Genomic DNA, 14,808 nt, shown 5'->3' on the forward strand with positions numbered 1-14,808 from the left:
ATTACCATTTGGGATGGTCAATGTTTAGTTTTATTTGGTAATTCACTGACAGAGAGTTGTAAACTAAGCTGAGGGAAAGATATAAACTATAAACCGCAAAGGGAAGAGAGGCAATAATAACTTGGTAACAGTGCAACACTTAAATTGATCGACAGACGAAACTGGAACGAGCATCAAATGACGGATACAGGTAAGCAGTAGACACATTTTTGAAAAATAAGCAATTACTTTAGGTAACAATTGAGCATGGTGGGTGAGATCTTAGTTATTGAGCTCCGGTGTTGTTAACAGAACCTATTTCATATGCCTAGAACTTAAAGCAGAAACCACATTTTGAGGAAAAATGTACCAAAAATGCGGGATCCGTTTGGCATTGCATAGTAGAAGCAAAACTATATTGCTTTAAGTTTCAAGATGCATAGGTTTCAGGTATAAAGCTTTGTTTCAGCTTAGTAATTTTTTTCATTTGCGAAAACAAAAACTAAATATTTTGCTCGGCGTTAATTTTATTGAAACGTTAAGTTTTTTACTGAAAATTTTACAAAACTTTTTGAGCCTACGAAAATTTATGTAGACCTAGTTTTTTTGTCAAAGTTTTTCTTTCGACGTCTATTGTTTTTTGTTTGTTTTGCATTACAAGTGATGCAAAGTTTTGCTACGGCATATGTTTTTTTTGCAATTAACTCATTTTAAGGACAGCCATGGTGACTTAAAAGTGGTGTAAAACAAAAAATTATTGACTGTAAAGGCCAATTGTTTGAATTATCTAAAAACAGCAGCTTTATTGTAAATTAACTTAGAGAAAAATTTTGAAATCATGACAGAAAAAGTCTTTAATACGATGTCTCACTCGATCCTATTTGATTTTTGCAAACTACCTAATTTTTTTTACAACAGACTAGCGCAATTATGTTCCAGAGCAAACTTTTATCTTGATCAGAAAGCTCGAAACAAAATTTGGTCGACAACGCCGAAACACCCAATTTTGGTCGAGATGGTCGCATGATAAATGTCACATCATTACGAGGCCAAACTGTGCATTGTAAACGGATTCCGAAACAAGCCAAAATAAGATTTGTCGCGAAAACCGCAACCTTGCTACTTTTCTTTGGTCTTCTTTGCTGTTTTGGATTCCACAAACAAATAATTAAAATTTTGTACCGCTCAAAATCGCTCCAAAAATAGCCGTAAGTAGACAACCGAGTGTTCATACTCGTCAGTACAGAGACAAATACCGTATTAACCAATCACAAAAAAAACAGGAGGAAAATAACTAGCTTCATATTTATTTAATTCGTAAGTTTGCTTTCTTGTCTTGAATCTGATTGGTTGATAAATTGTTTATCTTCTTTCTGATGAGTATGGATAAGTGGTTATTTAGTTACAGACCTCACTCATTGGGGCTTAAAATGAGGTCAATGAAGATTCACTTGTCTTTGCAATGTCTTATAACTCAGTTGAAGCGTACATGGGATAAATGTTGCCTGGTCAAGGTTTTCTTAGCTGCAGAGATCTGAAATTATTTCAGTTTGGTTAAAACTGTCGAAACTAAAAAAACTTCAAAATTTTCCCCTGCAATATATTCAAGGAAAATGCACGTTTTGCTTTGATTAAATAAATGTATAAAAGAAAAATAGTATGATAGCAGCTCAAATCCAAGAGCAGAGCAAACAAAAACTGATTGTACAAAACAAAACGAAATTGCAACTGTAACTGCAACTCAAACACTAAAAACTGACTCATTTTTCCGCCACTGATTGCAAGCAGTAGTCGTTGAAGTAAAAGATAAACATTTGAGAAGAATTAAAAAGATAGGTGACTCCTTAAGTCTTTGAGATCTATGGTTTAACGGGTTACGAAAAAAATTTTAAGTGAAAGTTTTAACTTTGGACGAGAATCAACAAAAAGTGAAAAATCCAATTTGAAAGAATTAGTTATCCAGTTCTCAGCTCTCAGAATCGCCTGTTAAAACTTTAAATTATTTTTGATGTCAATAATTAGAAATCAACTGAAAAATTATCAGAAGCCAGCTGCTACATCAGCAGAAACCAAGTAGAACGAACACATATGCTTGCACTTGTCAGAGCAAGTGTAGCGTAATCGCAAACTAGGTTTTTTTCTCGTATACAATTTCTTATGAAATCTTAAAAAATTAGGGGTTCGTCTCCACCTGGCCTAGAGGTAAGGTGGTCGCCTTTTGGACCCTAATGTCTGAGGTTCAAGTCCCTACCGAACCTTGCTTTCTTCAGTTTGAAAGAAAGTGAAATTTTTTACGGCAACAGTTGAATTTCTGGACTTTGGTTTATCTGCTCAGACTTTGACGGCTTCATGCTTTTTTCGTTTGAGTTGAAAATGTTGTTTTTTGTAGTTTCAGGTAGGATTTAAATTTTTTTCACAATCATTTTCTGGGCTCAAATGGCGTCTGCTCAAAAATTGACGGCAACTTTGTGTCCGCTTGGTTAATTTTGTCCCTTTCGAAGTCAATTCTTAAATTTTTTGCTCGGCGTAAGTTTATTTAAGAGTTCTTTTGCGAAATTATAAAAATTTTTGAGTTTACAAAAATTCTGGTTGATATAGTTTTTTTGTCAAAAATTTTCATTTTTTTGTTCTTTTTTGTTTGTATCGCAAGAGCGCAGAGCGTCGCTTCTGCTTATATGTTTGCTTACATTTTAATAATGATAAAGGCAGCCTCAGAGAAGTCAAAAATAATCAAAAAACAGTTCGACACAGTCGAAACACACGTCAAGCTTTTAGGAGTTATAAATCAAGTTGTCAAACAGTTCAAAGTCTTAGACAAAAAATTGTTGTCTGTATTAGCCAATTAAAAGAATTTGCAAAAACTTCCAATCGGTTTTTCCTCTTTTTTGAGAATTTTTCCGCAAATCACGACTCAAAAGTCTTTAATACGTCGTCTCACTGATCCCATTTGATGTTTTTACGTCAACTGATTTTTTTGTCCAACATAGTCCAGATTTCTAAACAAAAGCGATTTAAGTGTAATTTTGGCGGAGCCGTAGAGTAAGAAGTTTTGCTGATTCGAGCTAATACGGGCATTTTTTTGTTTGGTCGAAACAAAACGAGACTGTCGAAACTTACCCAAAATCGGTCCAACTGGTCAACACATATCTGATTTGAGCCGAGCAAAATTGAGCAAGCAGCTTTTTTTGGTCAAGAAATTCGGAAAATACCAACATTTGGTTGAAAATGTTGAAACATACCCAATATTTTTCAGACATGGTCGCAGCATAAGTCGAGCACCTCGCCCTGTGTTCGATGATTTGACGGCCTCTCTTATTCTATCAAGAAGTCGCACATTTTTTCCAATCTAAAGCTCACAATTTCTCTTCGACGGCAAACTTTAAATTGTGAAACCGGCATCGGAGCTCCATGAATAAAAATCGATAATAATTGAGTTTTATTGTCAATATCCACAAAAAAAGAAAAAAATCTATTATAACAATTAAAAATAGATTAGAATATTAATAATTTTCGAGGCATCACCATCCATTTTAATCTATTATAATCATTTTTTTTTGAATCTTGACAATGAAACTCAATTATAATCGATGTGTTTTCTCCTTATTGAGATGCAATTTCAACGCACATGGAATCTTTTCTACTTTTTAAACTGAAATTGGTTACTTTTTCAATTTATTTTTTTTCTGCGCGGCTTTGATATTTTTGTTACTTTCTATGTTACTCAATAACTGAATTTTGTTCCTTTCAACAATTTTCTTTTACTTTTACAATATTCGGGGGTAAAGGTAAAATTGGAGGTGGACTAATCCCCCTTCAATAACATCCCCTTTTGCCACCTTATGCCCCCCAACTTTTGGTTCACAGCCCCCACCCTCTGCCACACGAACTCCAACTAAGCCAAAATCCCCTCACCCACCCTGTCTTAAGTGGTGAGGGGCGTTCAGGGGGGTGAGGGGTTTCAGTTCAGGTGGTGGCGGAGTTGGGGTGGTGTTTTAGGTGGTGATGTCTTAGGTGGTCAGACAGTGGAGAGGCAAACGCTGGGATGCGGGGCTGTAAGGGAGCAAAGGGACAAAAGTTTGCGGGGAGAGGTTCAGAGAATATTTTTGCAATTTGAGTTTAGGTTTAGAAATGGAGTAGGCCGTACGTACACTTGCTTTGCAAAGTTTCCGCATTACTCAGTTGATAATTGCAAAATTCTTGCAAAATTTTGCACGATGCAAAACAAAAATCAAATGAAAAAAAATCCAGTTTAATGTGATTTTTTAATCATTATATAATCCATTATTATGGATTTCAAAATAATAATAATGCAATGTTTTAGCAAAAAAAATGGATTCAAATCCATTTTTAACCAATTCCGTTGTCTGAGTATAACATGAGAATCGGTTATATTGACAATGTTCTAGACCAGGGGCGGATTTAGGGGGGGAAAGGGGGCGGACGTCCCCCCCCCCCCTCAGGGATTCGACACCCTGCCGACCCAAAGGGTCCCCCTTTGATACTTTTTCAGAAATCCATTTTTGGCCGACCGACCCTAAAATTTTTCTAGAGTCGCCTTCGGCGCCAATATATACTAACTTTGAGGGGGACCGCGCGCCAAAAAAAACGCGGTTTTTTTGTCAAAATTTTTCAAAAAGTGCCCAAAAACGGCTTTTTTGACTGTTTTTTCAAAAATTTGCCTGCGGCTCAGAAAATTTAGCCAAAATAGGGGCAAAACAGTGTTTTGGGCGAGCTCGAAAAATCAATTTGGTCGAGCTAAAAAAAAGGTCGTCAAAATTTTGGAAAATTTTTTGAAAATCCGCCCCCCCCCCCCCCTCGAGAAAATAGACCACGAAAATCCATTATAATCGATCTTTTCTTTTTTCTTAACGGGCTCGGATAGTCCGTTTTTATTTAATGAATGTTATACGAACTAATTAGTTTTGTCCTCTTGTGTGTGGTGGAATGAAAATTATAAAATAAACCAAGATTGTATTTCAATTTTTAGTTTTTGCCAGTTGGTTGAGATTTGAGCACTTTCTTTTTTAAATTTGAACAGTAAAGATCGAAGAATTTGATGCTGTTTTTCCAAGCAAGACTTTAATTGCCGAAAATCATAACAACCAAAAAGCGTGAAATTAATTTTTATCAGTGAAAGTTCTTGGTTGAGCGAGGAAAAGGGGTTGTCTGAGAAAAAATACCTTATTTTATTGCCCGTTTTCGATTTAGATTGCAACAAGACTGGGGCAAATAAGTTGTCTCTGCCTCAGAGTTCCCTCGCAGTACTGCTGAGTCACTCCAAGACCAACACTAGACACAACACTTATGTGCAGGCGGATGACGTCACAAATGTGGATCATCAGTTTTCGGATTACAGGTATCCTGACACTCCGCTCTAATTATTTGCATTTCAAGCTTTCGCGACAGTGGTTACTCTTTCGTGAATCTATGCCCAGGCTTTGCTTTTGCGATTTAAAATTATATTATAAACGTTCTTATGCAATTGCGAATGTAGGATTTTCTCGAGGGAGGTTGAAAAAATTTTCGCGGCCTAATTTATTTCCTAAATTTTCCAAAAACATGGACGCTATTTTGACCAAATTTTGACCCGCCGGCAATTTTCTACTGGAGTGGCAAGCTTTTTGGGCTTTTTTGGCATTTTTGTCAGCGTCGGCTCACCTTCAAATTAAGTATACATCGACGCCAAAAGCGCCTTTAGAAATGTTGGTAGGCGCAAAATAGTACCAAAAAGGGGACTCATAGAGGCTTGAATCCCAGAGGAAGCAACACCCGCCTCATACCTAAAACCGGAACTCAATAAGATTGATTTCGATTTTTCGTTGATATTTTCCAGGTTGTTCAAAATGGAACCCTTCCTAGATAAACTTGACAGATTCAGTGGAAGACAACTACATGATCATGCTGACATCTTTCTTCCAAAAAAAGGATGCCCTTCCGGGTAAAGCTTTATAATGTTCTTGATCTAGATGAGAATCTAGGAAATAATTGATTCACCCTCCTTTTCGTATAGGTCGGCCGAAGAGTTTTCTTTATTGCCCAAAACTCATGTCTTAGAGTAATACCAGAGGTGGAAAACTGCAGGCCAATGATTCGGCATGGCGACTATTCGTCGCAAGTGAAAATTAGTCGCAAGTGACTATTCGTAGCAAATGTAAAAAGCGATCATTCGCAGCACGAGACGATGCGAAGCAGGCAATAATTAGTAGCCGTAAAAACTTTTATCAGATCTGAGAAAAACTTAAAAGAAAGTGTTAAATTAAATAATAAAGAAACTAACTATCAAAATTAAATGAGAGGCCCTCAACTTGCTGAGTTTTTTGTTTTTGCTATATTGTAAAAGGAGTTCAACTAATCCGACTGGATTTTTTTTTGCATTTTGCCACCTTGGCGGCACTTTCTCAGGATGTTATTCTCACCAATTTGTTCGCCGTCTGACTTTGTTCTTCTTGCAAGGACTGGATGAATTTACGAACACAACAATTCCATCTGGAAAACCCTATGCCATCCCTTGACCAAAATGTTGGTTTTCTGTCTTCCATTCTGGCATTTTCGAACTGATTTCAGAGTGAAATAATGAAATGCCCAATTCCCATGCGACCTCGGAAAATGGTTTTGACCCAAATCAATTCAAAGACATCGAAGTTATCCGATAAAGGCGACTCGTCAATTTTGTCGGAAATCTTACAACGTAAAGCAGCCATGCCGATTTCCCTGTCGACCTCAGCTGCTAATGCCAGAGAAACGAATGATTTTAGAAGCATGCGTGTTTTTTGTCGATAAACTGGTGCTAATCTGAATTGTGCCCTAATTGTCCTGAGCAAAACTTAAGAAGCATCGTTTCATAGTTACTCCATTGAATACCTTCTGAAGCACGTTAACTGAAGTCTTCTCAAATTCTAAATGTCCCATCTGCGTGCCAGACTATGTTGCTTTGCAAAATTTCTAAGTGCTCGTCGGTGGCAAATATAAATACTCGGCCTTTGTCATGCGACCCAAGTCAAAAAGGCGAAAGTCATCCCCTCTCAAGGTCTGGCTTAACTCCAAAAGCACGGCAATGGTTTTTATTCATGTGGGGCGGAATCAGTTGCGCGTTGCCGTTGAAAATTTCTGGCGAGTGACTTGTACTTAGGCAAAACAACAATTGTCTCGAGGCTGATATACCAAGAATTTTCAACGTAAACGATTCTGGGAGGCTCCAATATTGTTTTCCTTTCTGTTTGATAGCACGTTCAATCCTCAAAATTTACAGTTTTATAACAAGTCAACAAAAATTTTTTGATCCAACCAAAAAGAATATCTCCTCGTTCTTTACGAGGCTAAACTGTGCTCTTGATGGGCAGGAGCACAATTTGGTGTCTGTTTGTTCCTAGCATCCAGAGACAAGTTTTAAACTATGCTCATTTTTCGTCGCACTGATCAAAAGAAAACAAAACTTTAAAAGAAGAACAAATAGAGCGTCTTTATTGCGGAATCCATAAATAGTTTGGCTTGGTAATGCAGTTCGAGTGATTCAAATAACGCTCCGCTGCCTGTGGTCAGTTTTTCACCACAGAATTGCTTTTCTTGCACTCATGCTAATTTAGCGTCTTGGAAGAAACTTAAGTCAGAAAAGTGTTAATTTTGAAAATTTAGGTTCGTGCATGTGTCAAAATTTACTCCGTTTTTGCACTTCTTTTTTGCATGGAAAATTTTGTGGGCACGTTCTCCGGATATGCTGACTAATTCATCTGCAATGGTGACCACAGAAGCTTTGTACTGTCTCTTCTCGCATAAACAACTGGATTTCTTAGTGGTATTGTTGTGGCGGTTAATATTTAAAGTTTCTCCAACGTGGACAAGTTGCTGTTTTCCCTCGCTCGCTCATGAAAAAATCTTAAAAAATTTTGATATAAACAAGTTCAATGTTTTGCAAGACAAATAAAGCGAAAAGAATGAATCGAAAAAAAAAGTGATTTTGACGCTACTTACGTTCAATTACTCTTATTTTAGTGCTAAATTGTTTCAGTTTTGCATTCAATTCAAAACAATGCTATATTACAAGTTTTGATCGCTCGCTGGTTGTCAAACTCCGATAATCAACTCAAAGCATTTTTGCTTAGTTCGAATCGTTTATTAATCCCCAATTAGCAATTAATCGTGCTGCTAATTGTTGCTTGCTAATTGCGCTGCTAATAGCAGTTAATCATGCTGCTAATTGCTACGAACTGACGCTTGGTAAAAATTGTCGCTTTTTAAAATTGCTGCGAATCGTCGCTGGCAATCAATCGTCGCTTTCAACGAATTGTCACTTGACGCAAAGACTCGAACTCTTGAAGCTCCTGTCGGTGGGTAGCGTCGACACCTGAACCCATCCCTGGTAAACGCAACACGTATGCGAGCATTAGTTCTTTATTTGACCAAGACACCAACGTTTGTTAAGATTTAAAAACTAAGTGTGAGAAACTAGTTGCCAATAAAACAAATAAAATTACTAATATAGACCCCATTTCTGCTCTTGATTTTATATCCAAAATATTCAATGAAAAGGTTTAATTTTATGACAAGTCAAATATGTGTTTTTGTTCATAAAATTGTAGAAAGTATATGCAAGTGCAACTCAGTTTGTGCGACCTCAACATGCACGAAAAGTTTTGAAGAACAAGTTAGTCAACCTGTCTTCTCCTACGTTTTTGTTACTCAAATAACTTCAAAGGCATCTTCTTCATTTATGCCCATGGCCTTTTCTCTGACTTTACTTATTATTTCCTCTCTACGCTGCGCACTTTCATGTTCAAAAAGATATTATTAAGTCAGTTCATAGCAAACTGCGTCATTAAGCTCATATTAGACTTTGATTTCACTAAAATGTTAACGTATACAATTTCGTTAGGAGGAATAAAAACGAAAAATATTTATTAATTACAGGGATGGTGAACCTAGGATTTTTCCGACGGGAGCCGATGTTCAAATTTTTATGGTCGTTTCTAGGTCAATTAAATTGGTTTTGTGAGCACTTCCACAACACTAAAAAGACTCTATTTCGACCAAAAGCTCTACGTGCAGACAAAAATTTCAAACAACAAACTAAAAAGGTAGAAGAGTTTGGCCAAATTAAAATATATTGGCTCAAAAGGAGACTTTAGAAAGTTTTTAGGGTCAATTGGTCAAGATTGGATGTCGTAAAATTGTACCAAAGGGCACCCTAAGGTGAAGGAGTCGAATTCCTGAGTCGGGAGGTGAGCGCCTTGTTTTTTCAGTTTTCAGTCAACGGGTTGCGTGAGCGGCAATAATTAATCTGGATAAGAACTCGCTCCATATTGAATTGAAGTAAGCTAATTACTCCAAATAACTCACAATCAGAACGAAATTATATCAATTTGCAGTAAAAACTAAATTCAGGGTAAAGATATGCACAAAAAAAAAGATTTTTAAAAATTTTTCCTCGGCTTTAGAAAAAAGTAGCAAAGAATATATGTTTTTTTATTCAGACGAGTTTTGATGATTAAAATAATTACGCTTGCAATTAGCAAGCGTTATCAACTCGAAATGTAGGCTTTTTAACGGGTTAACAATAAAATCTTTTCAACCATTTTACCTTTGGTTCATATGAAGTCAAAATTCAGAGGGTATTTCTTCGCTTTTGGTGTAGAGTTAATGCAGTTTCCTTTGAAACCTTACGTTAGGGGTTCCAGTCCCGATTGGATGTTGTTTTTTTTCAGCGTCTGAAATATTTTTTGCGGGAAATTTTTTCTCATTTTAGTTTGTCGGCTTAGATGCCACCCGAAAGTTTTGACAAACTTTAAAGGCATACTGGTATCAGTAAGTGTAATGACTTGCAAGATAATTAAAGCGAAACTAATGAATCAAAACAAAGGTGATTTTGATGCTATTTACGTTAAATTACTCTTATTTTTACTGTTAACTCATTTCAATTTGGCATGTAATTGAAACTGACGCTAAATTGAAAAATTTTGATCGCTCGCTGAATTTTAACCCCCAAGAACCAACGCAAAACATTTTTGTAAAATGTTTATTAATACCAAAATTAGCAATTAATTGTGCTGCTATTTGTTGCTTGCTAGAAAAAGGCGAGTAATGCGAGTTGACGCCTTTTAATTTTGCTGCGAATTGTCGCTTGCAATCAATCGTCGCTTGCAAAGAATTGTCACCTCACGCAAAGACTCGAAATCTTCACGCTCCGACGGCGGGTAGCGTCGACCTCTGAACCCATTCCTGGTAATCGCAACACGTATGCTTGCGTTAGTTCTTTATTTGACTAAGACACAAACGTTTGTCTTTTCTAGGAATAATTGTAGCTGAGATTTGAAAAATAAGTGTGAGACCAGAAATAAGATGCAGACAAAAAAATGAAATTACTTATTTAAACCTTATCTTTTTCTCTTGATTTTCTTGCCAAAAGATTAATGAAAAGATTTATTGTTATAATTAATCAAAATGTGTGTAGATGATAAAAATTGTAGAAGGTATAAGCAAGTTCAGCACAGTTTGTGCGACCTCAACAAGCATGAATTGTGTTTAAGAACAACCCGTACCAATCATTTTATGCAAAATCAGATCAGTTCATCTTTTCCACAAATACCAGGTACTCAGAAGGTTTGAACATACATAAACCAGTCCAGCGCATGTCTGCAAATTAATAGATTTGGTAAAAATTTTCCCATAGACATGACCAGATCTACCTCAGGTCTGATCATACATGCTAATGTTTCTGATTATTAGACGTTTACGGGAAAAGAAATTATCTAAAAATTGGCTAATCAAAACGCCATAGTTGATAATGAAAAAATGCTTACATGTAATTAGTTTTTGTGTTTTGTAAAAAAGTACGGTATTTGTTATTGAATTCGATTCTCATTTTGTTTCAGACTGTTTTAGTTGCCGCCTATACGCTCTGCGCCAATAGAGCTTCGATTTTTGTTTTTTATTGCAGCTGAGCATCTTTGTACTTATTCCCGCGCCTCCCTTGTTTCAAAAGGGGGACATTCTTTCGAAAATTTGTTCAAAGTGGCTGATGTTCAAAAAATGTCAAAAACTTGTCAGCCCTTTCTTAGGTAGACCAAGTTGATTTTTGTGTCCTCTCGCAACTCCTTATAAAAAACAGGACAAAAAAAGGGGTTTTTTGGCACTTTTTGAAGAAGTTTATTTTAAAAAATCAAGATTTTTTTGGCGCACGCACCTCCGCTAAAATTTTGTTTGTATTGGCGCCGAAAGTGTCTTTAAAAAACTTAAGGGTTAGTCAACCAAAAACGAATGTCTCAAAATTGCTTAAAGGGGGCGTACTTTGGGTTGGTAGGGGTCGAATTCCTGAGGAGGAGGGGCGCGTAAGAATTTTACTTCCACCACAAATAATCAGTCATGTTTTTCAAAAGCTATAAAAAGAAGATTTATCAGAAGATCGTTTTTGAACTTTTCCTTTTCTAAAAACCAGTTTGAACATGTTTCATTGTGACAGTAAAAATTTTCAGGTTCTGGTCAGCCCTATTTCTGATCTGAATTAGATCTGAATCATATCTCAATCAGCAATGAATTGTGTCTTGAAACTTGAAACTTTTTTTTATATATGATGCCAAAATTGTACCTCGAATTAATTATTGGTGGATCAAAAACTGATTATTTTCGTTAATTTTTTTGTTGCTATAATTTAACAAGACTGCTCGTATCAGGGCGAAGCCCTGAATGTTCCGACTGCCTTTTAAGGTTTATGGAGCAGCAGTAATAAAATAAAAAATTAAATGAAATAAAACAAAATGAAAATTTTTTTTCTAAAATTTGAAATTTTTTTTATAAAAATCATCCCCCACACGCCATATAAAGTACAAAAAGATAGATTTCGTTCCTTGTAACAAATCATATATGGCAAATAAGCTTAGTTCAACCAATTTGGAACGATTTATAAGACGGATTAGATTAAATCTCCGCTTACGCGTTAATAGCAGCCAACAGTCCAAAGTTTTCCGCTTGAGACAGATATTTAAAACAAGAACTCTTGATCTTATTGATCAAAAAATTGAAAATGCGGGCTCTCAAATTGTCAAATTGTGCAGATTATTTGCGAATTGTTCTTGTTTTTTATAGAAAAAAAGTCAAACGTTTTTTTTCTGGTTTTATCTCAGCGCCATGAAAAGGCCGATTTTATTTTGTTTCACAGATAGAATTAGTGCCTTCCAGGGGTACCAGGAGATGCCAAATATGAAGTGTAATCCCGTGCATAAGAACTTGCTAAATATACTTTAATTTCTTAGTCAGTGTAAAATTTACCAATAAAAATTATGTTGACATATTTCTATAAGGAAAGAAAGTTCGGAAAGTATGCTTTTTTCAGCATCAAAGTAGCCTCAAGCTTTATCGGTCATAAACATTACAGAGTCATGGTTTTCAAAATATACGTCTTAGGCGGAAAATCTTGGATCCTCGGTTGCAACAAGCGGTTGGGTGCTCTCACATTTTGCACCACTTGATTTGGTAGACCAATTGCTTCCTTCCACGCTAACAGCGCTAGCAGATTGTCCTGGCACGCAAGGCTGCTTTTTGCCGCTAAAAGTAACATCTAGAAAAATCTTTCAAAAATAGGCTAACTTGAGAGGCGGCTACCCTGGAAGATCTTACTACATTTTTCAAAAACATTCATCATTTTTTAAAGAATTTGGCAAAACTCTTGCAAAATCTTGCGAGATATTTCTTCTTGGTCGACTAAGGTGGTGTTGCTGTTAAAAAGAAAAAATTCACACCTATTTTTTTCAAATTTTTTCAGAACTACTAAGGAAAAAGTACATATTGAAGGTGACGAATCAGTTGAAATATCGGATGTTGATTCTGTGGAGAAACGGATGAATGTCTCTCAGCTGATCAACCGCTTTGAATACATTCAACATTCCCAAGAGAACAGAAGCAACAGCGACTTCTGGAAGTACCGCGAGAATAAAGCGGCGGCTGTGAAAGCGTCTGTGAACAGAGCCAGACATCACAGCTACAGCTCCGGTCGGTGTCTTCTCGACCAATTCGCTGGCTACCTAAGAGCCCCACACATAATTTTTATTAAAAATAGATCCGGCTGTATGTTGATACCCAATAAGTTGTTTCTTGCTTGCTTCGCATTTGCAAAGTAAGATTTTAATAAGATGCTATTACGAAAACTATTTTTTGAAAAATTATCCTATTGTTTGGTTACCATGTTCCAACTCTTCTATCAAATGAAGTTTTAGGTGCAGTGATAAGCCATGCTCCGGGTCAGAATAAAAGACGGCAGTTCGAGTCCAACATGAAACCTTCAAAGAGTTATCAAAACCCAATGGACGCTTCTCATATGTATAGCAGTGATACTCCTCGCCAGTTTACTAAGTAGGCACATCACTGAACATATTCAGAGACTTCATTAAAGTTTCATCATTTGAGACAGAGCAGCGGAGTGAAAATTGTAATACATTTGTTTCTATAATTTGAAGAAGGGTGAAAGAGCTGTTTTAGGTCGCCAAGTAGGGACACAAATGAGTCTACTAGAATAAGAATGGTCAGTTTTACGACTTGATTTATGGATACTTTATGGTGATTATGTCAATAAATTGTTTCTTGCTTTCAGGCAGGCATGCTGAACAAGCAATCAAAGTTTACTCGGGACCCAAGAGGATTTTACTACGCGACTCTAGTATAACGCCCACACTACCAGCCAAATATAAAATTGCTTTCAAAAAATGTAATAAAATTTTACTTTGAAGAAGCAGCCTAAAATTTAACATCGATTTTTTGTTTTTATTCAACTAATTTGTCCCTTAAAATCTAAATTAACACCTTTCATTCACGACATTCATTTTAAAAAACCAATCATCAAGCTCTTGATTTTTTGGTGGACTATCTGCTTGAAATTATGTTGGTTCAGGCAGCAAACGAGCTTCTAGGAAATTATATGACCCGCCGGGCAAAAATGGTTGCTGTAAAATTGTACAGAAAACGTACTGAAGTGGGGTACATTATCTTTACTAAAAACACGATTGAAATCAAGTACTTCCGAAAAATCCTTGTTTTCGTTTGGAACAGTTGGTATATCTGAAATTATTTCCTTCGGCAGAGAGGGGGTGTTACAGCTTGCCAATTGGCGTTCCAGCGGTTATATTTTGATGTTAAAGTAAAACTGCGAATGCTACCATTACTGCGTGTCCATTTATAATATTTATTTGTATTCAAAAAAGCCTAAAAAATTGAGATATGATAGTTATAAATAACTAATAGAAGCTAATTTTTTTTGTAAATTGCAAGTGATCTATGAAAAAACTTCTAGTGTTAAGAAAAATTGTATAATTTTTTTTAAATTCCGGATATTGTTATTCTGAGTTTTTTGTTCGCAAATTTTTTTGAAGCTTTTTTAGTCAATATCATTGAGTCTTATTGAGCACTCTGAAATCCCAATTTTGCCAGAGTAGCAATCGAGAACCTTTGCGCACATGTTGAGACACTTTTCAAAAACAAGTATTAATTTTTCATCAGGTTTCTGAATAAAGAGTACTTAGACAATGACTGTTCAAAAAATGAATACACCTTTTATCCACATTAAAACTTTTGTGGGTTGAAATCTTGTGTTCCAATTTGTACAGTAATCTAGTCTTTATTTGGCAATTTCCATTAGTATTTGCTATATCCGCCTTTTTGAGGTGCATTGAAGGCTGCCTGCTAATTGTCCGACTTAAGTGGCAACTTTTTTTCTGATGAATTATTGCGTTCAATCTTTAAAAATAATTTTGTTTCTTTTTGGTGAGCGCAAAACTTGCATTTGCTATATCCGTTTTCTAAGGCATATTGATGGCTGCCTTGTATTTGCTTTTTGCATTTGCTGTATCG

At 36.0% G+C, this 14,808-nt stretch overlaps 2 protein-coding genes across 3 annotated transcripts in view; both read left to right on the plus strand.

Annotated features, from left to right (window-relative positions):
* Positions 1-14,808, plus strand: part of LOC134839562 (uncharacterized) — a 239,426-nt gene that overhangs the window by 74,211 nt on the left and 150,407 nt on the right. The gene's annotated exons all lie outside the window — the stretch shown is intronic.
* Positions 13-13,728, plus strand: LOC134839566 (uncharacterized). Of its 2 annotated transcripts, none has more exons than XM_063855159.1 (7): positions 13-190; positions 5,188-5,335; positions 5,813-5,917; positions 12,731-12,957; positions 13,182-13,317; positions 13,444-13,486; positions 13,556-13,728. In XM_063855159.1, the coding sequence occupies exons 1-7, from the start codon at positions 178-180 to the stop codon at positions 13,625-13,627; spliced, it is 744 nt and encodes a 247-aa protein (XP_063711229.1). In that variant the 5' UTR covers positions 13-177; the 3' UTR covers positions 13,628-13,728. The 2 variants fall into 2 exon arrangements, with proteins under 2 accessions (XP_063711229.1, XP_063711230.1); XM_063855160.1 differs by having other exon boundaries at positions 13,188-13,317.

The sequence above is a fragment of the Symsagittifera roscoffensis genome, chromosome 2, assembly GCF_963678635.1.
Source record: "Symsagittifera roscoffensis chromosome 2, txSymRosc1.1, whole genome shotgun sequence".
NCBI lineage: Eukaryota > Metazoa > Xenacoelomorpha > Acoela > Convolutidae > Symsagittifera > Symsagittifera roscoffensis.

What these genes read in the sequence shown, in the direction of transcription:
- LOC134839566 (XM_063855159.1), top strand. An exon ending in AAAAAAGGATGCCCTTCCGG is followed by an intron (nt 5,918 to 12,730) that starts GTAAAGCTTTAT and finishes AAATTTTTTCAG; the next exon opens with AACTACTAAGGAAAAAGTAC. An exon ending in ACTCCTCGCCAGTTTACTAA is followed by an intron (nt 13,318 to 13,443) that starts GTAGGCACATCA and finishes GAGCTGTTTTAG; the next exon opens with GTCGCCAAGTAGGGACACAA.